Below are 21,076 nucleotides of genomic sequence, written 5' to 3'. Positions count from 1 at the left end.
TTAGTACTTTGCATAAACTCAATATTAGTTAATTTTTCTTATCTAATCTATACATATAAAATGTTATGTATAGTTCTACCTTGATGTTATTATTTCTGTGCAACACTTCAAAAGTTGATTTAGAAACTGCGTGTAGAAAGAGGACTATATGAGAATTTCTATAATGTGTGACAGTGGTTCTGCATGTTTGTTCTGAAGCATATCAATAACGATTTCAGAATCAAAGCTCAAATTTGTCGAGTTCAATCATATGATGATTTCTAGAGGAAAGATGAATAAGAGGAAAAATAGGTTTTTTTAAAAAATAAATATTTAAATTATTCGTACTCCAAAAGAGATATAGGAACAATATTTCTTGGTTCTACCTTTTCAAATTTGCCACATAATATTACCACTCAAGTTTAACAAGACATGTAACTATAGTTGAAGCTTGAAAGTTGCTTTTGCAATAACCTGTAAAACACTGTTAATAAATCTACAGACACCACATGGGAATCTCAGTTTATCTAGTAACTCATGAAAGAGTACACAAAATCTAATCAATTTTGAAGTTTGAAACAATGAATTAGTTTGATAAACAAACACTACTACGAAATAGTATACAAATATACCAAGATTTATGGATCAATGAGGCCTACGGTTCTGCAATTTACTTGTCAAGACCCTCAATTTGAACGAAAATACATGAACATGATTAATCCACCAACGATATACTAACGTTCCATGAGTGTGCTCTGAAGAAGATCGAACAATCCGTTCAAAAGATATGTAAAATATGACTATATATTTTGTTTTGTGGACAAAATATAATAAGTAGGGGCCTCCGCTGTTTTGGGCCTTAGTATAAAGCCCAATATTTACTGGGCCGAGCTAATACAGAATAGCCCAACCCTCTTTGACGAAACCCTACTATAAAATCTCTAGGGTTTTATCAATCCTCATTCTCTAATACAGCAGCAGCATACAGCAGAAAGACACTTCTCCCCGGAAGGTAAGCTAGCGGCTCGTCTTTCTCCGTTTATGAAACTCAAAATCAAGCAGAATGTATTTGTTTAACGGTTAGATTTTACAGGTGAATTAGAGCAGGCAAGAGAAGTAGAAGAAGAAATGGACGCAGGTGTAGTTGCTGCCCCCGCCCCGGCCGCCGCCGTCGATGCAAGCAAAGAGAATAAGGTTCACACTGATGTCATGCTTTTCAATCGCTGGAGCTATGATGGAGTTGAGGTAGGTTCCGAATCTCTTTGATCGTTTTCATATTCGGCTGCTTTTAGCAGCTCATTACTTTGCTAGATTCGTGTTAATTACTTCATTTTGTGTTTTTTTAAACCATCAAAATTGCAACTTGTAGCACTTGAGATTATAATGGAAATTCGAAGATTAAAGTGATTTGGTTGATGTAGCTTTGTTATGAATTTCTTTGAGTATAAAATAATCTGGTTGATATAACTTTGTTATGAGCCTTAGCAAGCATAGACTAATCTCGTTGATGTAGCTTTGTAATTTTTATGAACTTCTATGAGTATAATAAACTGATCTGTTTGATGTTGCTTTGTAATTTGTATTGATTTTCATCGCTTGAAAGGTTAAAGACTGATTTTTTGGACTCTAATGGTGTTGGATTTAAGATATTAGTGTGGTAGATTTGAAGATTGCAACACATGTCTAGATTCCACGTTAAGTGGCTAGCTCAATGTATGTTCATGGTCAGTGTTGATCCATTTAGCGCTAGAAGTTTTTATGATGCATCCTAATCCTAATGGTATATATACATCTTTAACAAAAGATGGTGTGTGGCTATGATAATTGATTATTTAGAAATAGTTAGTGTTTGTTTTCTAAGTGAAATGATACTATTTGAAAATTAGAGTTTTATTTGGCCATAATTTTAAACTGGACTTGTTTTCGAATGTTTGGGAATAATTTGGAGTCGTGAAAGCAAAGACAAGTTTAATTTTATGGCCAAATGTGAAAAGTACAAAGCTTCATTGCTAAATGCCTCTTTAAAGACTCTGAACATTGAACCTTAACTTGAGCTACTTAAATGACTAAAACTTGACCTTTGCAAATAACTATGTAAATTTTTCATTCACTGTAACCTAGTTTTTTGCTAGTGTCTATTGAACCCAAGAGTCTGTAGTTCTCAGTGGAAGTGTTTGTGTTTTGTCAGAACATTTTGAGATGAATATTTCTTCTGTTTCTGCGTTTATACCTGTGTATTACTTCAAGCTCCTCTAGAGATACTGCAATCTTGAATATAATTTGTAAGATCTGTCATTAACTATGATCTCAATTTCTGGTGAAGATCAATGACATGTCTGTTGAGGATTACATCACCGCAACTGCTAACAAGCACCCAGTTTACATGCCACACACAGCTGGTAGATACCAGGCCAAGCGTTTCAGGAAGGCTCAGTGCCCAATCGTTGAGAGGCTCACAAATTCTCTCATGATGCACGGAAGGAACAACGGAAAGAAGCTCATGGCTGTTCGTATTATTAAGCATGCAATGGAGATCATTCATTTGTTGACTGACCAAAACCCAATTCAAGTCATTGTTGATGCTGTTATCAACAGGTGAGTTCAGATGATGAATCGTTAATACATTTTCTTTAGATTGTGTCTAAATTATGTTGTTGATTACCCATTGAAGTTCTTTTTTTGCTAATTCTAAACTTCAATATTCAAAACCTGGTGAATTATTTTGTCCCTTCATTTAAACACTTTCATCTTTCAAATACTCTTCTGCAACTTCAGATCATATGGTTATTTTTTTTCAACTTAAATGAAATATGTGTATGTACTAACTATTATCTGTCTCATTGATGGCTTTTCTTCCTCATTTTTTGATCATTTAGTGGGCCAAGGGAAGATGCAACACGTATTGGTTCTGCTGGTGTTGTCAGACGTCAAGCTGTTGATATTTCTCCACTCCGTCGTGTTAACCAAGCAATTTATTTGCTGACAACTGGTGCACGTGAGAGTGCTTTCAGGAACATCAAGACCATAGCTGAGTGCCTTGCTGATGAACTCATCAATGCTGCCAAGGGTTCTTCAAATAGGTAAAGGCTAAAAACTGAATCTTCACTTTAATATATTTTAAATTGATTGCATGTGTGAAACTTTGTTCCTTACTACTATGGATAATCTTGTTGATGCAGCTATGCTATTAAGAAGAAGGACGAGATTGAAAGGGTTGCCAAGGCCAATCGTTAAGAGATTGTTGTTGGAGCAACTTTTTCGAGAGACTTTTTGGTTATGTTATTTTCTCAGTTCTGTTTTCATGTAGGCATTATAGCATCTGCTACTCCTTATGGATTTAGTTTCTTGGAGGATTTATGTTTGGTATTGTTATAAATGTTAAATTTTGAAGTTCCTTTATTCGGGTTCTCAGTAGAGTTTCGTTAAACACGGTATTTTGTGATTTTCTTTAGATGTTTTGAAGATACTTCCCAACTCTATTTTGTTAGCCCATTATACAATTAGTCTTTGTTTGACAAATCGTTTTGTCTCTGCTGTCACAGTCCACACCCATAATAACACCATTCTCCTATGCATCTTTAGGATGGTGGCCCAACAGTTTTTCTTGCTTTGGTTATGCTTGGTCATCTATGGTTAGACCCAGCAAGTACCAATTGAATAACAATTTTCTTTACTTGCAGTAGGATGTAAAACTAATAACCCAAGATATCTAATGTCATAAAGAATACTAACTAAACAAGTCAAGTCTACTAGATTTGCACTTGTTCATTAAATTAGTAAGTGAATGAGATAAGCATCAAGTTGATGTCAACTGCAAGAATGCCACCAAAGCTAGTTGTTTTAGTAACCAATCAATCCCAAAAGAGGGGAGGGGGACAGTTTCAAGTTTGGACAAATACAATATGGCTTAGTTATGTTACTATAGAATGATAATACTAGAAAAGGACATTAATCTTCTCTGATATTCAGTATGGCTAATCAGATTTAAGCTCTATATTATTAATTAGTATTATAAACTACAAAGATTAACTTGTGATTATTTTACAAATGATCTAATCATATAAGAAAATTTACAGACAATTTCCTCTCATCGTGTTAGCAGCTTTCTTGTCCTTGTCACTCCATTTAAAGTTAACATTCCAACCAAAAGTGCAAATTTGACATTTTTTTGACACATACAGAAATGTTAGAACTTATTACAAATAAATAATGGCTAGTCATTATCTTTGCATCAATTAACAATGCGACCCAAAAATAAGGAATTTCTCTTAAATCAATTTTAACCTTTTGTTATTTGGATTGTTTAAGAAGCTCTCTATTTTGCCTCCAAGTGGCAGTATTTCCATATGCTTTGCAATTTTCTCTCATTATTTTATTGACTTTAAATAATGCTAACCTTTTACCAAGTCCAACTATGATAAACCAATGAAATCTTCAAAAATATATCTTCCAATTTTATGTTTATGACATCCCCCCTCAACCTTTTTTTTTTTTTTTAAAAAAAAAACCCATCAGTATAACTTCATAATACCAGTTAAACAATCACCTAAATTATTTATCATCTTTATGATTAGTATTGTATGTCCGCTATAAATTATTTTTGAAGGATTCTGTTTATATTATACTTTTATGCAATTATACTAAACATGTTGTTATCGTTGTTATTAATGTTCTTGTGGATGTAACAAGGTCAACCAAAATTGAATGGAAAGCCAGAATCTTGAAAAAAAAAATCAGTCATAAATATTGATAAAATTTTGGAGAAGTTGTAGTACACAAAATAATGAGGTATGAGTCATCTTTTTAGATAAAATAATAGATCTTCAATTTTCTAAGAAGAAAAAAAGGAACAATATTACCTAATACCAAACAAACACAATAAAACAACATAAAATAAGACAACTCAACTTCTGCTGAACTATGCATAACTCAAAGTTTTTCTTTTTCCTTTTTTATTTTTTAAATAACCAATCACATATTTCGACTAATTCAAATTTTTACGGCATAAAAGAAGCATTCCCAATCATAGTTTTTATCACATCTCAAAATAGAAGCGGAGCCACAATGCAACTTTGACCTTGACCTTGTCATAAACTTAAAATTCTAGCTCTGTCTCCGTCACAAAAACTTCATTTTGTATAAATACATAGCCACAACAACAAAAACAAAGACATGTAGGCAACTTTCTACAAAACCTTTAACAACTCTCCACTCTAAGCACCTTCAAAACTCCAACTTGCCTCTTCTTTTCACAATACACTTTTTGTCCAATGGAAATCAACTTTCAAACACATCATCATCAAAAAACAGAAATCTCAATGAAAAAAGTAACCAAATCTATCAAGGGAAGAAGAAGAAGAAGCAATAATAGTAATATTAACAGTAATAGCAACAAGTTTGTTGGTGTAAGGCAAAGATCTTCAGGAAAATGGATAGCTGAGATCAAAGACACAACACATAAAAAAATAAGAATGTGGCTTGGAACTTTCGAAACTGCTGAAGATGCTGCTCGTGCTTACGATCAAGCTGCTTTTCTCCTTCGTGGATCAAACACACGAACGAACTTTGTTACTACTCGTGTTTCAGCAGATTCACAACTTGCTTACAGGATCAAAAATCTTATTGATAGTAAGAAAATTGCAAAACAGAACAAACAGGGGAACTCTGTTTTTGGTTCAACATGTAGTGAGAAAATTCAAGAAAGTCATGAAAAAGTGCTTAATTCTAGTGATGATAAAACCTTTTATAATAAGCCTACAACTATTGCGAATCCCATGACTCAGTCTCAAACAAGTTGTGATCGGCTATATGAACCCTCACTGACAACGTGTCATCATTTAAATTCATCAGAGGCGGAGGACAACGACTTTTATAAGCCTGATATGATGAGTTGCTCGAGTTCGTGTAGTTCACAACCTCAAGTGTCATGGGGATTTGAATTTGCTGAAGAATTGTTAGATTTTCGTGTTATGGATGAGAGTATAAGTGAAATGGGATGTACAGAATTTGAGAGAATGAAAGTGGAAAGGCAAATATCAGCATCACTTTATGCTGTGAATGGTGTTCAAGAATACATGGAGAATGTTCATGATATTGATGATTTATCTCTTTGGGATCTTCCTCCTTTATGTTCTTTGTTATCTTAAAAAATAAAAAAATTCTCCACTTGTTTATGTTGCCAACCATTATTTTTGCTTTTGTTTTCTCTCCTTCAGGAATTAGAAGAGAGAGATGAAAGAAAGGTAGTTGTGAAGGTCACTCGAGTGTCTATGACAGATTGAATCAGTCTCGTAATGAAAATATGTCTTTTTCAATATTAATCTGTAAACTACTCGAGTCTTCATCTAGGGCCTTGTTAAGGTCACTCGAGTGTCTATGACAAGTCTTGTAGTGAAAAGAAGTCATTTTTCAACATTAAAGTTATTATCACCATTCAGAACAACACAATTTATCTGGTACACTACTCGAGGCTCTATCCGGACCTTGTGAAGGTCACTCGAGTATCTATTACAGATCCAATCAGTCTTGTAGTAAAAAGAAGTCATTTTCAACATTAAAGTTATTATCACGACTCACAACAACACAATATATCTGGTACACTACTCGAGGCTTTATCCGGACCTTGTGAAGGTTCACTCGAGTGTCTATGACAGATCGGGCCGTTGTTAATCATTAAAAAAAAAATTATATCAGAGCCAGGTTTCGATCCTGGGACCTGTGGGTTATGGGCCCACCACGCTTCCGCTGCGCCACTCTGATGTTGTTGTCATCTTTCTGTTGATCCGCTATCTAAGCTTTTTTTATTTTATTCAAAAAAAAAGAAGAAAGAATCAGATACTCTGTTGTTGTTCATTTTTTTTGATGGAATCTTCTCTTTTACCATAAGATTAGATTTGGATATACCCTTGTGTGATTCATGTTGAAACAAATACTTGAGGGTGAGTGCAAGAGGAACAATTTTAAAGCGGACTCTGCATTCATTATATAGAAAAGATCAGTTACAATACATAATGATTTGAATAGTAACACACATTAGATATGTTGAGTATATAAGCAATGAGGATATTACACATAAGTTCAAAAATGAAGTTTTCAAATATACCTGAGGAGATGGATCTGTAGTAAGGCGAAGATTCGACTTCTTTTCCCACTGTGGAGCATTTCATGTAAAAGAAGTCAGTTGATATTACTCAAATATGCGAATGCAGAATAACACTGATTAAGTCTTTGAACATGAAAAAAACAAGTTACACGTATATAACGTCCCTTGGCAACGTTTTTTCGAAGCATCCACCATGTTGAGTTATAAAGAATGGAATATAAAAAGCAGACTGTTGGTGCTTCTTGGAATATATATATTTCTTTCTTGGGTCATTTCTGTAACAGTAAGGGTATATGTGAGTTACTTCTGTAACGAGGAGTGTATCTGTTTTAAATCACAAAGTTGAGAGGTATATGTGAGCTACTTTTAACTTCTTTCTACTTGGGAAAATTTGGACTGCACTAGTGTGCAACTCAACGCGAGGACGAGAGGCCAAGCATTTCCTCAGCATCTGTAAATTTATTAATTAATCAATTATAGATGCTATGCCATAATCAAAATGGCTAGATTCATATTCAGAAAATGTACTATTTTTCTTGATGATATGAATATGATTCCCCCCTTTTATTTTATCCAATCTCATAGAAAGTTGTCGTTGGACGATGACATTTTGCACTGTTTGAGAATTTCTATACACCTATATGTGTATGGGACTTGGTCAAAAGTACCAAAAGCATAATATTGTGCACTGTGGAGAATCATGTTCTTTTCTTTTCATTGCTTTCTCTCCAAAGTGGAACCTAGAATTTGCTTCTTCCGCGTTATATATATTCTAAACTCTTATATATAACTCTCATGTGAAACGCCAAATCATCTAAGTCTCCTGCTCGGGCATCTTCGATTATCATCCTTCAATATGGTAAGCAAGTATATGTCTTATTTGATCTTTTTTTTTTCTTTTGATAATTGTGGTGTTGGGGCTAGCTTGAGTGCACCTCGACTAATGATGTCTGTCACTTCCTACCAGCAACAGGTATCAGGTAACTCTGTCTATCAAAACTAGAACAGATGGAAAGATTGATAGATTGATTGTATTGATTTATTTGATTGCTTTGAATGATTAGTATTAGTGATTTGATTGAACATGAGAGTGAATCATCTTTTGTAGAGTTTCGAGGATCATGGAAAACAGACCATTTCAGTCGGACCATGGGGAGGTGAAAATGGATTGCACTGGGATGATGGAGTTTATTCCACCATAAGGAAACTGGAAATAGCTCACGGAACAGGAGTTGATTCGATTAAGGTTGAGTACGACAAAAATGGAACCTCAGTAATCTCCGAGAAGCATGGTGGTGGTGGAGGTGCTAAAACAGACAAGGTTGGGATCACTTGTATCTTGTACTACATGATCTTAGCACATTCATTTTGCAAAAACTTTCTATGTATATATAATTAGTGTAGTTTGAACCCCCTTGGCCCTACTTAGCTCCGCCCCTGATTGATGAGCTTCATAAAGTTGTTTTAAAGACTATTTGATGTTCTTCTGGTGCTTTTCTTGCAGATAATACTTAGCTATCCAGATGAGTTTCTAATTTCTATGAACGGATATTATGGTAGCTTGTACGAAAGGGGGTCAGTTTTTGTTCGATCACTTACATTTGAAAGCAACAAAAGGACGTATGGACCATATGGTGTCGAGCAAGGAACATATTTCACTCTACCAATCTCTAGGGGAAAAATTGTTGGCTTTCATGGAAAATGTGGCTGGTATCTTGATGCTATTGGAGTATACATAGAGCCTATTCACAAGTCTTTGCCGACTCATTCTGTAGCTCAATCTCAGCAACTCCATTCTATCGGTCATTCCCATCAAAGCATTGTCCAAGGGATGGAAACTTATGAATACTCAATGATACAAGGAAGTTTAGGTAAAAATTTTGATCTCATTGTTGCAGTTAGACACAAGGAGGATCACAACAAAATATTACCTCCAAGCGTACTTTCAAGACAAAGTTCTAGTTCTGATCACGATACTAGCTCTATCGAACCAACTAAAAAGGTAAGGGAACATGTATTTCAGTTAATTTTTATTCATCAAATGGTTTTTTCTAAATACTATGTGTTTCAGGTGGCAACTCTAGCCCCTGCCCCTATCGAAAGAGTCCCATCGAAAACTGTCAAGGGTGTTGTGACATATTGTCCATGGGGTGGAAGTGGAGGGAATGTCTTTGATGATGGTATCTATGATGGTATTAGGCAAGTATACTTGTCACGTAACGTGGGGATCGTTTCAGTAAGAGCTTGCTACGACAAAAATGGACAAGCAATATGGGGAAGTAAAAATGGTGGTACTGGAGGTTTCAAAACCGAAAAGGTATTATAAGTCCTGTTATGATCTACTAGAATCAAATTTAGGCTTATTTGTTCTTAGCTCTTTCTAATACACATCTATCCTTGTTCCATTTTCAGATAATATTTGATTATCCATCAGAGATTTTGACTCACATTACAGGCTACTATGGACCAACCATGATTATGGGACCGAATATTATACATTCGTTAACTTTTCATACCACGAAACGTAAACATGGACCTTATGGAGAAGAACAAGGACAACAATTCTCAACAAAACTGAGTGACGGGATGATTGTTGGTTTTCATGGGAGGAGAGGGATGTTTCTTGATGCACTCGGTGTTCACGTGTTGGAAGGAAAAGTTCCCCCGTGCTTACCTCCAGCCCCAGCCCCCAACGCGGTTAAACCAAATGCAGCATCTGTCCCATCCTTACCTTCCTCATCTCCTCTCAAATCTAACAAACAAGTTGCACCAATTGTCCCATCTTTAGCTCCGCCAAAACCAGCCAAACCAAAAGCATCATCTGTCACTGAGGCTGATGATAGTACACAATGGTCATTTAAACTTGGAAGAAAAGGACTAACTGATGAGGTATTGAGTTATATGCTCTGATATTTGCTAACGTTTGTGGCTAAAGATACAACGTGCCTTTAGAATCTTGTAGTCTTGAACATATCGTGTCATTTCTTCAAGAGCATGTCATGAAGTAGAGAATTGAAATGTTGAAATTAAAAACTTCCTAACTTCAGAAATGTATCATTTTTCTTTTGGAACAGACGAAAAAGGGAAAGAGAACTGTAATATGGAACGGAGTGAGTAACAACACGTCTAGCCCACGTAGAAAAGGGGGAAAATGAAAAAAAACTAATACTAATGTGATCATTTTTTCATGTTTTTTGTTTAATTTCAGGGAGTTCAAAAGATTGTGAAAGATCCAGCACCATATGGACCTGGTCCATGGGGTGGAGAAGGTGGAAAACCATGGGATGATGGAGTTTTCACTGGGATCAAGCAGATAATCCTAACACAAACATCAGAGGCCATTTCTTGTATCGAAATCGAGTATGAACGAAATGGACAGTCTGTTTGGTCAGTAAAACATGGTGCAAATGTTGGCAAATTCACAAATAAGGTACACAAACACTAACTTCTCAGTGTTTAACGAGAGTTAACCGTCAAAAACACACCTAATACATTCAAGTTCTTTGAGTTTCCATGCCTGAACCATCAGGCGCGTGAGTTTCATACCTGAACGGCCAACAATACATCAAAACACACCTCAACTATCATTTGTTCACTTTTCCTACCTGGAATATCTTCACCGTTCAAGTAGGAAAAGTGAACTGTGTTTTTTCATAAAATGTTGGTGATAGTTCAGGTATGAAACTCAAAAATTCAATATATTTTATGTGTTTTTAACCATTCATTATTTTAACTGTGAATGACAATAACAAAGTGTAGCAATTTTTTTTGCAGGTAAAATTAGAGTTTCCTCATGAAGTTTTAACATGTATTACTGGATTTTATGGTCCTATAAGTAAGGATATGGGATTGAAAGTGATAAAATCATTAACTTTCCACACAACTAGAAGGAAATTTGGGCCTTTTGGAGAGGAATTAGGAACATATTTCACATCATCAACAACAGAAGGAAAAGTTGTGGGATTTCATGGTAGGTGTGGAGTGTATGTGGATGCAATTGGAGTGCATATGCAACATTGGTTAGGCAATCAAAGAACTTCCAAGAATCCTCTAATGAAAATGTTCCACTAAAGTTTGATACTTATTTCATGTTCTTGAATAAAGAAAAGTCAAAATTAAAAGTCTATGTCGTTTCAGTCTCTTTAAAAATGTTATCGAATGTGTATCGAATCCTTCAAAAGGTATGTATTTTTGAAGGATCAGATACAAATATGACGATACTTTTTAAAGAGTATGACCAACTTAGGTGGAAATGTCCTATGAAACATCTTATTAATTGTATGTTTGTGAGTGAATAAATAAAGTATTTTTGTAATAATATTTGGATTTTGATAGAAAGGTTTTCACATATGATTTGAACTTGAACATGGAGGGGGGAAGAGTAATTTAGTAGTTTGCAAATTCACCTTGCACCCAAAGGCACAAACAAGATTTTTTTTTATTATAGTTATAAATTTACGCAATAAATTAATTTTTTTATTTAAATAACGAGTGAACGCAAGAGATTATTTTCTATATATCATAAATGAATTGGTAACTATCTATATCAATGACAAACGTCCATGCTTTAAATGATGTTTCTTTCTTTTCCTTTTGGTCCACGTTTATTAGTTGCCTACCCTTAACTACCTATTCATTTCCCATTTCATAATTTTTATTTTACAAGTACTAAAATGTTAAAATATACGTCAATTTTTATTTCTCTTTGGAACTCTTTGATGGCTTTTTGTATGGTGACAAAAGAAGATCTCTAGCTACTTCATTTTGAATTTAATGGCATTAAATGTGCATACTTTCTTTTTTTTGCCCTTCCATTTCCATTGGAACTAAAAATATATTTCAATTTGTTTTGATTTAATATATTTGTGTTTTATGCGACATTTATATTATTATATAATAACAAAACGACGGACTTACAATTTCCGTTTAGGGTTCGAAAAATAAAAGTTTAAACTATAAATAAGTCTTTAAAAATTGAATGTTTTAATTCTTCTGGGGTTAAAGCAACACTTTTAACATGTTTTTTCAAATTCTTTTTAAAAAATTTGAAAACAGAATTGAAAAATTATCAAAAAGAAAAATGAAAAAAAATTGGAGAATTGAATTGATAATGTGACATTCAATTTGGAAACTTATACCATCAATTTTTCTTTATTATTAAAGGAGTTCATAATATATATATATTTATGAAATATAAAAAATTTATCTTATATATATCGTGTAATTTTTTTACCGAGTGGATTCGAATGAATCTCCTAAATCCAACGTAGGTCTGCCCCTGATAGTAAAAACGCTAAAAAAAATTATATTGTAAAGGCACTAAGTTTCATTTTTCAAATCCTCGTTATTTTTCAATAAAACTCCCTATAGTGGTGTCAACGGAGGTGAAATAATAAAACACTTTTTTATTTCAAATTAGATATCCTAAATTTGTTTCGGAATATAAAATTATTCTGATAAAGAACATTTCATCTTAAAATAAATTTTTTTAATATAAATTTAAATTAATCAAATCTACGAAATATCAAAAATTAACTCCCTGTGGAAGTGGTGATAGTGAGGGAAGATGTCGTGATCAATGCTCATTCAAAGGGAACTCCAACAAGCAATCTATACTTTTTCTTAATTTTCATCATTAAAAGAAAAAAAGAGAGTACAATTTTAAAATATCTCTTCAAGTTTTCTATATGAAACAAAAAAATTCTTTAAGTGAATTCTTTTTTTTTTTTTTGGCTGACACTTCTTTTTTTTACTCAATAAGTATACATCAGAATGGATCAAATGGAAGGAATTTGAGAAGTATTTTTCTTTTATCCAAAGTGACAATAAACTATTCAAAGTTATCAAATAAATATACTAAATAAATATTCAATTAATAATCCAAAGAAATATCCAGTAGCCAAACAAAAGAGGATTCCTTCTACATGGGTCCTTCTGGACCATCACTGTATTTGTCACACGTCTGGCTTATAAGCTTCCACCTATATACGATTTCATTATTTCGATAACCTATAATATTTAACGATATTAAATATTAACATTAATAAAGAGTATTAAATTTTTTTATTGATATTGATTAAGTATTAATATCACTAATGACTTTAGAGACGTATACAAAGAGTGTCAATTGTCACTAAAAATATATATATTTAACGACAGTTAAGATTTAATTGCGCTAATAATCATTTTTATTATAATCAGTACGATCGAATGAATAAGATTCTTTTATTCTTATTCAAATATCTTAAAATTTTAATAAGTATAATTGATTTCACTTATATGAGCTTGGTCATATTGCTGGTCTCAAATATAAATAAAGAAAGAAGAATTATAATAGAATAACAATCAATATAAAACTTGTTCGTTCATAACTAATCTCCATAAATTAATATAATGAGATGTAAAAATTTATATAGAAAATCTCAAATTTATTTAAAATTATAACATTATTATTATAAAACATGAATCCGAATTAATGGCAAAAAATACTACACGAGTAAAGACAAGGGGGAAAAAATATCTCACTTCCCCAAAGAGCTAGAAAGACATTTCCCAAATTGTGTGTCTTATTGCATACAATTCCACTTTATGAAAGTCACCCCCACCCCCACCTTTTTATTATTACTCCAATAATTCAGCATCAATAAAAAATCAAAATCTCAAAACTATATCACCTCACTCTTCTAGCCCCTTTTCTTCCTTAGATTTATTTTTTATTTTTCTTAAAAAATGGATCTTGAAGAGTGGGAGATTCTTCCTGATGATGGATTCCTTCAAATCCATGATGATGATGGAAAAATGATATTTTCAAGAAAATATTCATCTGATAATTCTAAGAATGAATTCAACATGAATTATTTCATTTGTCCATCTCCAAAATCATCTCAATTTGTTGACACAACACATCAATTAGTCCCTTTGGATCCAAATTCTCAAGAAACCTCAAATGATCAAGAAAAGGTTGTTATTCCCATAGAAGCCATGATTACAAAAGTCCCTCTTGAGCTTAAAGTTCCAAACTTTGGTGAGCATCATGATCAATTCTCACAAGTTTTTTTCAAGAAAATGAAGGAAAATGAATTTGACAACATGAAAATTGACTCACCAAAGTCTATTAACAAGAGTCTTTTGTCACAATTTGAGGAGAAAACAGAGGATTTTGAGGTTGAAAAAGATGAGATAATTGAAGAAAATGGTAATAGCGGATTGAACTTGTTGAACAAGAGTTTAAATGGTATTGGTGCTATTTGTTCTTTTGGTGTTGCTGCTGCTGCTACTATTTGCATCATATTCATTGGGAATCACCAAAAACATAAGCAGAATCAGAAGATTAGGTTCCAAATCTTTACTGATGACAAGGTTTGACATATTTTTCAAGTAAATATTTTCTAATCGTTTAAGCTTTTAGATAAGTTCGCGTGTCTTAAAGTTGTTTTAGAGTAAACAGAGGTCCTGAACCTAAATAGATGTCTTGATAGACTTGAATTTTAGACCTCCGACTATGATAGGAATCAAACCTTTTATTCTATTTAGTTAGTCCACCTAGCATAGGATGAGATTCTCGATTGATTTGATTGAATTTTATTCTATCGAGAACCATAATATGTTTGATAGACTTTAGACTCAATCTAATAGTCTACTTATCTTAACCTTGATCTCGAAGAAGGATTTAGGTTAGGAATGGGCTTCCACACATCTCCTAACCCCAACCCTCGCCTCGAAAAATCACTCACAAATACGATTTTGCTTAAGAAAGATTTAGGTAAGGAATGAGCTTCCACACATCTCCTAACCCCAACCCTCACCTTTGAAAAACCACTCACAAATACGATTTTGCATTCTATTTGTGATCGATCTATAAAAGAGAATCAGGTCTAAACTTTTTTATCATTTCCTTACTCTTTTACTTCTTTTTTAAAACTAATATTTGGTAGATAAAAAAACAAGTTCTCTACTCTCACGATCCCCAAGAGGAAAGTATTGATTTCTTTTGCTAATCAGGTGTTATTATCATATTATAATGATATGTTCCAGTACTAGGTATGTTATTGTTGTCGATTTTTTTTTTTTGGGATTAATACAGAGGATCAAGCGTGTAGTTCAACATGCAACAAGATTGAATGAAGCAATTTCAGCAGTGAGAGGAGTTCCAGTTACAAGAGCACAAATTACTGTTGGAGGCTACTATGATGCTCTTTAAATGTTCGGTCCACGGATCGTAAACTTCTTTTTTTCAGAGAAGAAGCAACGACGGTATCTATCTGAAGAATAAGTGTTGGTTAACTTTGTGCTATCAGACTATAGTACATAAATATAGGATTTTTATTATCATGTTGTAGATATATAATTCCAAGATTCTACAGAGCTTTTAGTGAAGTCTTCTATTATGAAAAAAAAAATGGTGTATGGTTAAGATAAATGCAATATTATTCCATGAGTTGTTAAATTTTGTGGTGAATTTCATGTGTGTTTTTTTTTGCACTTTGCATATGGATACTGAGAAAACCAATATTAAGGATAAACTAGTTTAATTTAAGATGTTTCAAACAAGTTGGGTAGATATTTTGTTTTTATTAGTAATTTAGTATAAGTAAAGAAAGGTACTGATTGAACTAATCAAACAAATTCAGTATAAAAAATGATATTTATTTGAATAGTGACTTGTGACCTACCTATTAAATTATTGTAGGAAAATAATTTAGCTTGATCAAAGCTCCCCCAAGTCACTTTAATATTTAATTATATTCAATGTTTATAAGCAACAACTTATGTAACTTAAAACTTTAGAAATTAACTGTGAGATTCAAAACACTAAGATATGATGTAATACCACAAAATAAATTAATTAGGAATATAATAATGCTGTTATAACACAAGTTGAACACGTCACTCAATTCGTGGTAATTAATACGTATAATCCTCAATTATCTTTTAAGTTAATTATACTAAACTAGATTAGCTAATAAAAGGCAATTGGAGGCATCAGTTTTAAAAAGCTCGAATTTTGGATCATCAAGAGTTTGATCAGTCCAAATAATAATAATTCATCATCTGCCTCAAAATATATATATATCAAGTCATTAAATATTTAATCGCACTCGATATTTATATAAATATAGCTTTAATTAGCTTTTAGTCCAGATAAAGGCAAAAATATACTCGATAATTAAATCGAATTAAAGTAAAACTAAAACTTAGTTCCTTAAGAATTATAGAAATTGAAAGGCATCAGTTTTAAAAAGCTCGAATTTTGGATCATCAAAGTTTAATCAGCCGAAATAATAATAAATCATCATCTGCCTCATCAAATCAAATCAAAACATTAATGTAAACTTAAACAAATATAATAAAGATCAAATCTTTAAATTAATTGAATGTTTGAAAGAACCTATAGAAAAGGAACAGATGAGAGGAAAGAAACAATTCAAACCTCTCAAACGTTAATTCATTGAAGAACAAATCTTGAAACTTTTCAGCTCGAAGATTTAATTCTCAAAATATTACTATATGCCCCTGTCTGAACCTAATGAATTTATCAACAACTCATTTGGGAATTCTTGAGGCAAAAATTAAAATTTGGTACAGACACAGAGATAAAACTATCAAACAATTAGATAAACCTTTAAAAAGATCCAAAGATTGAATCTTTAAGTCAAGAATTAATAACTAAAAATAAATTCTAATACCCTTTTGGATTATAAAAAGACCATCAATTTTTTTTTGAAGATTTGAAGAAGGGGGTGTCCAAAAGATGCTTGAAGGACAATTGATGAAGAAGAACAAGAAAGAGTTCTTTCAAAAGGCCTAAATTGAAAGCATCAAAAGATTTAGTTTCAGCCTCCTAACTAAGCCAAAATATGAAACTAAAATTTGTCCATATGGCTACTCAAAGAGGCAATTAATAAAAATAATTAGTGCATAAATTGCTACAAATTACATATGAAAAAGAAGAAGACTGAAAAGTACTATGATATTGTTGCTGCTGAATTATGAGTACAATATGATGATTTTATGGAGAGGTTTTAGGGTTTCATAGACAAAAATCTAATAATTGGGTTGGCCCAACGATATTATCTACATGGACTGAATTCTGAGCCCAATAGAGGAATATGAAAAGATGGATATGTTAGTGCATATTTGGACATCACTATTTAACATGTAAACATTTTTGGAAATATTAGAGAAATATACGTTTTATGTTTTTCTTATTTTTAATAGAGTAACTTTCACATGTAACAAATATAAAAATCGTATTTGTATATTATAGCTATAGTTTGCATAATTGCGTTCAATAGCAAATTTAATGTTTGCGATGGAACTTTTAATTTGTATTATTCGCTAGAAACATCTAATTTTATACAAATTGTTCAGTTTCGTATAAATTTATTTATACATTGTAATTGGTATAGTAAGATCTATTTTTGTATAATTATAAGTGTATACGACGAAAATATATGTATTTACATTTATATATACACTTTTATCTAATTTTATACAAACACAAACACAGTTTATATATTTTGTATCAGAATTTATAAAATGATTAATTGTATGCCGAATCAGATGGCAAAGAAATGGGCTATAACATTCAATTTTAATTAATAGTTTGCTATTTCATACAATTTTTCCTTTTCAATAAAAGTAAATTATGTATGCAATGTATATGTATTATAATTGTTTTTTAAAAATCTATTATTTTTGTTTGGTAAGAAATTGCCAAATTATATTACAAGTATATTAGAATGTGTGACAAATGTATTATCCATCAATAAAATTTGCATTATATGTGAATAATAAATTGTTCTTTGTAATATGTATTAAAACTGTATTATAATGTATTAAAAGTGATCAAGTGAAAAAGAAAATGTTATTGCTATAAATGGTAAATATCTTTTTAATACGTAAGTTTCCCTTCTAAAACTTCTTATTCATTTAATGTATCCAAACTACATATTATGTATCTGGTTTATTTTATAATGCATCCGAGCTAATTTTTAATGCATATGAACTACATATTATGTATCCGAGCTAGTTTTTAATGTATCTGAGGTACATATTGTATACGACTTATGTTATAATATATCAGAGACTATATATTATATATCCTATTTGTGTTACTTTTAAGGAATTAATGTAATTAGGAACTTAGTTTTTTTTATAAACTTTTGCAAGTTTGTTTATATTTAGACTAGTTTAGATATGTTGATGTTTGAAGTTAGGCTCGATAAAAATGTAAGCTCAAGCATAAAAATATTTAAAAGTTACCTATAATTGAAGTTCACGTAAAATGATTGAACTTTAGTCATATATGGATGAAATCCATGTAAAATTATATGAACTTTAGCCAAAAAGATTGAAATGTTAGACATACAAAATTTCAAACACCGCATGTGAAATGAGTATGGACTTGAGGGTGTGTTTGCACTATGAACATCGCTTGAATACCTATTTCGAAATCGGATATCTATGTATTTGACTTTTTAATTATGTAGGCGTGTTTGATATGATTTTTTTAATTCTCATATTTAATAAAATTAGAATATATTATTATTATTGAAAAATAAATTTCAACTTTGCTATCTCTTTTCCACCCTTCAACGCCTACAATACAATAATAATAACACTTCGATATATTTTGACAAGTGAAATTTAAAAAGATTAAGCTTAATGCAGTATTTTTTTTCTTTTTTAGGGTAAAGATTGATTTTTTTAAAAAAAGTCCCTAACCAAAACTAAATAGATAAAGAAAAAAAGAGGCAATCCCACATGCTTTCGAACAATTTACACTGACAAAATGTGAGGTGGAGAAGAATGCAATATCCAAATTGATTCCCAATAATAGTCCCTTTATTTTATTTTTTTTAAAAAAAGAAATATTAAATTTGTAAGCACAATGTAGAAAAACTTCTGTATGTATTTTAATTTTTTTTTTAATCACAAATTATTCGTTTCCCTTTTCTGATCAATAATTATTGTGCTTCTTGTGATATATTTATATGTATAATATAATTATCTTTTGAGCTCACAAAAAGCCTTAGAATTTGAATCATCTTCTCTTTCTTTTGTTAATATATAGTGCTGTTGCTATATAAATAACTAATATTAGTGTTAAAAAAACTAATTTAGTCCACGAAATTTCAATATTGCTTTTGTTTGATGGAAAAAGAGAAATTAAAAAATAAAAATCACATATTATAAATTCATAAGTATATGTCCAAAGTGATAATATTCCAATGAAATATAAAAATATATATATATAATAATACAATCAAATGGACCTCAAACTCCTCATCTCAATGATCTAACACACTGAGATGAAATAACCAAAAATAAATAAATCACATATAGTCTTGACTCAATAAAGTACTACACTTTATTAGTCGACGTTCACATAAGCTAGCTCAATCAGAAGAAAATTCCAAATGCAAGAGCTACAAGAGAGGCGAATATGGTTGGTACGAATAGGGTAGCATCCGAGGCTGGGGCAGGAGCAGGTGCATCCGCTGCAACTACATTTTGAATTTCGGACAAGACCATCACCACGACCATCACAACCATCAACAAAACATTCATCTTCATTGCCTCCATTGGTTCAAAATTTGAAAAAAAAATTAAACTATTTTTTGAGAGAAAAAATAGCACAATTCACGATTAAATTGTTGAAAGAAAGAAAAAAAGCAAAAATTTATAGACAAAATGATGTGTGTATAATATTACGGGCAGTGCTGCCCGAAGAGACCGTTAGTCTAACTACATTATATGCCTCAAAAAAATTTAAATTTTTTCATATGACATCAGAATAATAATTAAAAAATATTATCTTTTACATATTTCAAACATTATATATAAAATTTGTATATTTATATCTAGCAGTATATATATTTTTTCTTTATCTAATTACCATAATTATTTTTAAACAATTAACCAAATATATCAAATGGGTAAATTATTTTGAAGTACTCCCTCCGTTTCACAAAGAATGATCTACTTTGATTTAACACAGAGTTTAAGAAAATAAAAAAGACTTTTGATCATGTGGTGCTAAATTAAAGTTATGTCAAATATAAAAAATTATCCTTTAATCTTGTGGCCCTAAACATGTCACGTGAAAAGTTGTTACCAGAAAAAAAAAATCATTCTTTTTAAAATAGAATAAAAAAAAAGAGATAATTCTTTTTGAAACGAAGGAATTATTAATTATTTTGAAATTTGAGGTTTATATGCTGCCCGGGAAGCTGCCCGTTAGCTGACAGGGTGGCTAATTGTGTTTGGTATGTCATACAGCTGTAGCCAACGATATATTGGCTCATTTGTGGGGTTCACTTGATATTTATTTATGGAGTAGTAATTATAAAGAAATTAAACATATGGTTTTTATTTTTATGGCTACAAAATCATACAATAAAAGGTAAAAAGACGAAATGTTTTCAAATTTATGATATAACTTTTAGTATTTTGAATATTATACTTTAATTTCTCACCATATGAGTTGTGATAAAGTCGCAATAACTTTTCATTTAATTAAAAGTCTCAGTGGAGTTGATTTATCCCTCAATATAACAATTCTGAATATAAACTTAAATTTAATCGAATTCTATTATAAACATCAAATATCAAATTAAAAATAAAAATACTAAAATTATATCTCAGAGTGTAAAATTTAAAAGTTTAAATTTTGTGAATTAAAATATTGGAGTAATTGGGTGGAGGAGAGGTGTATTGAGCTGTTTGGATCATTTTCTTTGCTGTCAAGGGCGCGTCTTTGCAAATTATGGCCAAAAGGCTAGGGGAGGTTCACTTTATTATTTGGTATATTCTTTTTATTTTCTACATGGACACTTAATAATAATATTAAATCTTACGCCGCTCATGTGACACATAAATTTTGAAAGCACATAATCATTTTGTAACACAATAAAAACGAGTTGAGATATTTAAATATGCATACTTAAAATTGAAGTATATGTTACCAGTTGAAGTCTAATTTGAAGTATT

The 21,076-nt window shown here is 31.5% G+C and overlaps 5 protein-coding genes and 4 non-coding genes across 9 annotated transcripts; 4 read left to right on the top strand and 5 right to left on the bottom strand.

Annotated features, from left to right (window-relative positions):
• Window positions 1-878: 878 nt before the first annotated feature.
• Window positions 879-3,378, top strand: LOC101248251 (small ribosomal subunit protein uS7). The gene is made up of 5 exons (XM_004249107.5): window positions 879-991; window positions 1,073-1,224; window positions 2,303-2,574; window positions 2,856-3,059; window positions 3,159-3,378. Exons 2-5 carry the CDS (start codon window positions 1,108-1,110, stop codon window positions 3,211-3,213), a joined length of 648 nt encoding a protein of 215 aa, XP_004249155.1. The 5' UTR covers window positions 879-991; window positions 1,073-1,107; the 3' UTR covers window positions 3,214-3,378.
• A 1,641-nt stretch (window positions 3,379-5,019) lies between these two features.
• On the top strand, window positions 5,020-6,398 carry LOC101248529 (ethylene-responsive transcription factor ERN1-like). The gene has a single exon (XM_004249108.5). It carries the CDS (start codon window positions 5,250-5,252, stop codon window positions 6,123-6,125), a length of 876 nt encoding a protein of 291 aa, XP_004249156.1. The 5' UTR covers window positions 5,020-5,249; the 3' UTR covers window positions 6,126-6,398.
• Window positions 6,399-6,666: 268 nt separating this feature from the next.
• TRNAM-CAU (transfer RNA methionine (anticodon CAU)) lies at window positions 6,667-6,738 on the bottom strand. Its single transcript has one exon. It is a non-coding gene; the product is annotated as a tRNA-Met (tRNA).
• Window positions 6,739-7,884: 1,146 nt separating this feature from the next.
• LOC101247768 (jacalin-related lectin 3) lies at window positions 7,885-11,413 on the top strand. Its single transcript, NM_001324538.1, has 7 exons — window positions 7,885-7,940; window positions 8,190-8,402; window positions 8,586-9,083; window positions 9,153-9,398; window positions 9,494-9,970; window positions 10,290-10,511; window positions 10,856-11,413. The coding sequence occupies exons 1-7, from the start codon at window positions 7,938-7,940 to the stop codon at window positions 11,150-11,152; spliced, it is 1,956 nt and encodes a 651-aa protein (NP_001311467.1). The 5' UTR covers window positions 7,885-7,937; the 3' UTR covers window positions 11,153-11,413.
• A 2,108-nt stretch (window positions 11,414-13,521) lies between these two features.
• Window positions 13,522-15,527, top strand: LOC101247272 (uncharacterized). The gene is made up of 2 exons (XM_004249103.5): window positions 13,522-14,440; window positions 15,165-15,527. The coding sequence occupies exons 1-2, from the start codon at window positions 13,811-13,813 to the stop codon at window positions 15,279-15,281; spliced, it is 747 nt and encodes a 248-aa protein (XP_004249151.1). The 5' UTR covers window positions 13,522-13,810; the 3' UTR covers window positions 15,282-15,527.
• Window positions 15,528-16,057: 530 nt separating this feature from the next.
• On the bottom strand, window positions 16,058-16,138 carry LOC112940214 (small nucleolar RNA SNORD36). The gene has a single exon (XR_003244179.1). It is a non-coding gene; the product is annotated as a small nucleolar RNA SNORD36 (small nucleolar RNA).
• A 165-nt stretch (window positions 16,139-16,303) lies between these two features.
• LOC112940213 (small nucleolar RNA SNORD36) lies at window positions 16,304-16,383 on the bottom strand. Its single transcript, XR_003244178.1, has one exon. It is a non-coding gene; the product is annotated as a small nucleolar RNA SNORD36 (small nucleolar RNA).
• Window positions 16,384-16,819: 436 nt separating this feature from the next.
• On the bottom strand, window positions 16,820-16,937 carry LOC112940232 (small nucleolar RNA U19). The gene has a single exon (XR_003244197.1). It is a non-coding gene; the product is annotated as a small nucleolar RNA U19 (small nucleolar RNA).
• A 2,315-nt stretch (window positions 16,938-19,252) lies between these two features.
• On the bottom strand, window positions 19,253-19,751 carry LOC101246976 (arabinogalactan protein 14). Its single transcript, XM_004249102.5, has one exon. It carries the CDS (start codon window positions 19,667-19,669, stop codon window positions 19,487-19,489), a length of 183 nt encoding a protein of 60 aa, XP_004249150.1. The 5' UTR covers window positions 19,670-19,751; the 3' UTR covers window positions 19,253-19,486.
• Between the last annotated feature and the right edge of the window lie 1,325 nt (window positions 19,752-21,076).

This window comes from Solanum lycopersicum, chromosome 10, assembly GCF_036512215.1.
Source record: "Solanum lycopersicum chromosome 10, SLM_r2.1".
NCBI lineage: Eukaryota > Viridiplantae > Streptophyta > Magnoliopsida > Solanales > Solanaceae > Solanum > Solanum lycopersicum.
Note: the sequence above shows the minus strand (reverse complement) of the source record. Positions and strands in the feature narration are given on the sequence as shown.

What these genes read in the sequence shown, in the direction of transcription:
- LOC101248251 (XM_004249107.5), top strand. Translation starts at nt 1,108, where the DNA reads ATGGACGCAGGTGTAGTTGCTGCCCCCGCCCCGGCCGCCGCCGTCGAT. An exon ending in GTTGATGCTGTTATCAACAG is followed by an intron (nt 2,575 to 2,855) that starts GTGAGTTCAGAT and finishes TTGATCATTTAG; the next exon opens with TGGGCCAAGGGAAGATGCAA. An exon ending in GCCAAGGGTTCTTCAAATAG is followed by an intron (nt 3,060 to 3,158) that starts GTAAAGGCTAAA and finishes TTGTTGATGCAG; the next exon opens with CTATGCTATTAAGAAGAAGG.
- LOC101248529 (XM_004249108.5), top strand. Translation starts at nt 5,250, where the DNA reads ATGGAAATCAACTTTCAAACACATCATCATCAAAAAACAGAAATCTCA.
- LOC101247768 (NM_001324538.1), top strand. An exon ending in GAGGTGCTAAAACAGACAAG is followed by an intron (nt 8,403 to 8,585) that starts GTTGGGATCACT and finishes CTTTTCTTGCAG; the next exon opens with ATAATACTTAGCTATCCAGA. An exon ending in GAAAAGGACTAACTGATGAG is followed by an intron (nt 9,971 to 10,289) that starts GTATTGAGTTAT and finishes GTTTAATTTCAG; the next exon opens with GGAGTTCAAAAGATTGTGAA.
- LOC101247272 (XM_004249103.5), top strand. Translation starts at nt 13,811, where the DNA reads ATGGATCTTGAAGAGTGGGAGATTCTTCCTGATGATGGATTCCTTCAA. An exon ending in AAATCTTTACTGATGACAAG is followed by an intron (nt 14,441 to 15,164) that starts GTTTGACATATT and finishes GGATTAATACAG; the next exon opens with AGGATCAAGCGTGTAGTTCA.
- LOC101246976 (XM_004249102.5), bottom strand. Translation starts at nt 19,669, where the DNA reads ATGGAGGCAATGAAGATGAATGTTTTGTTGATGGTTGTGATGGTCGTG.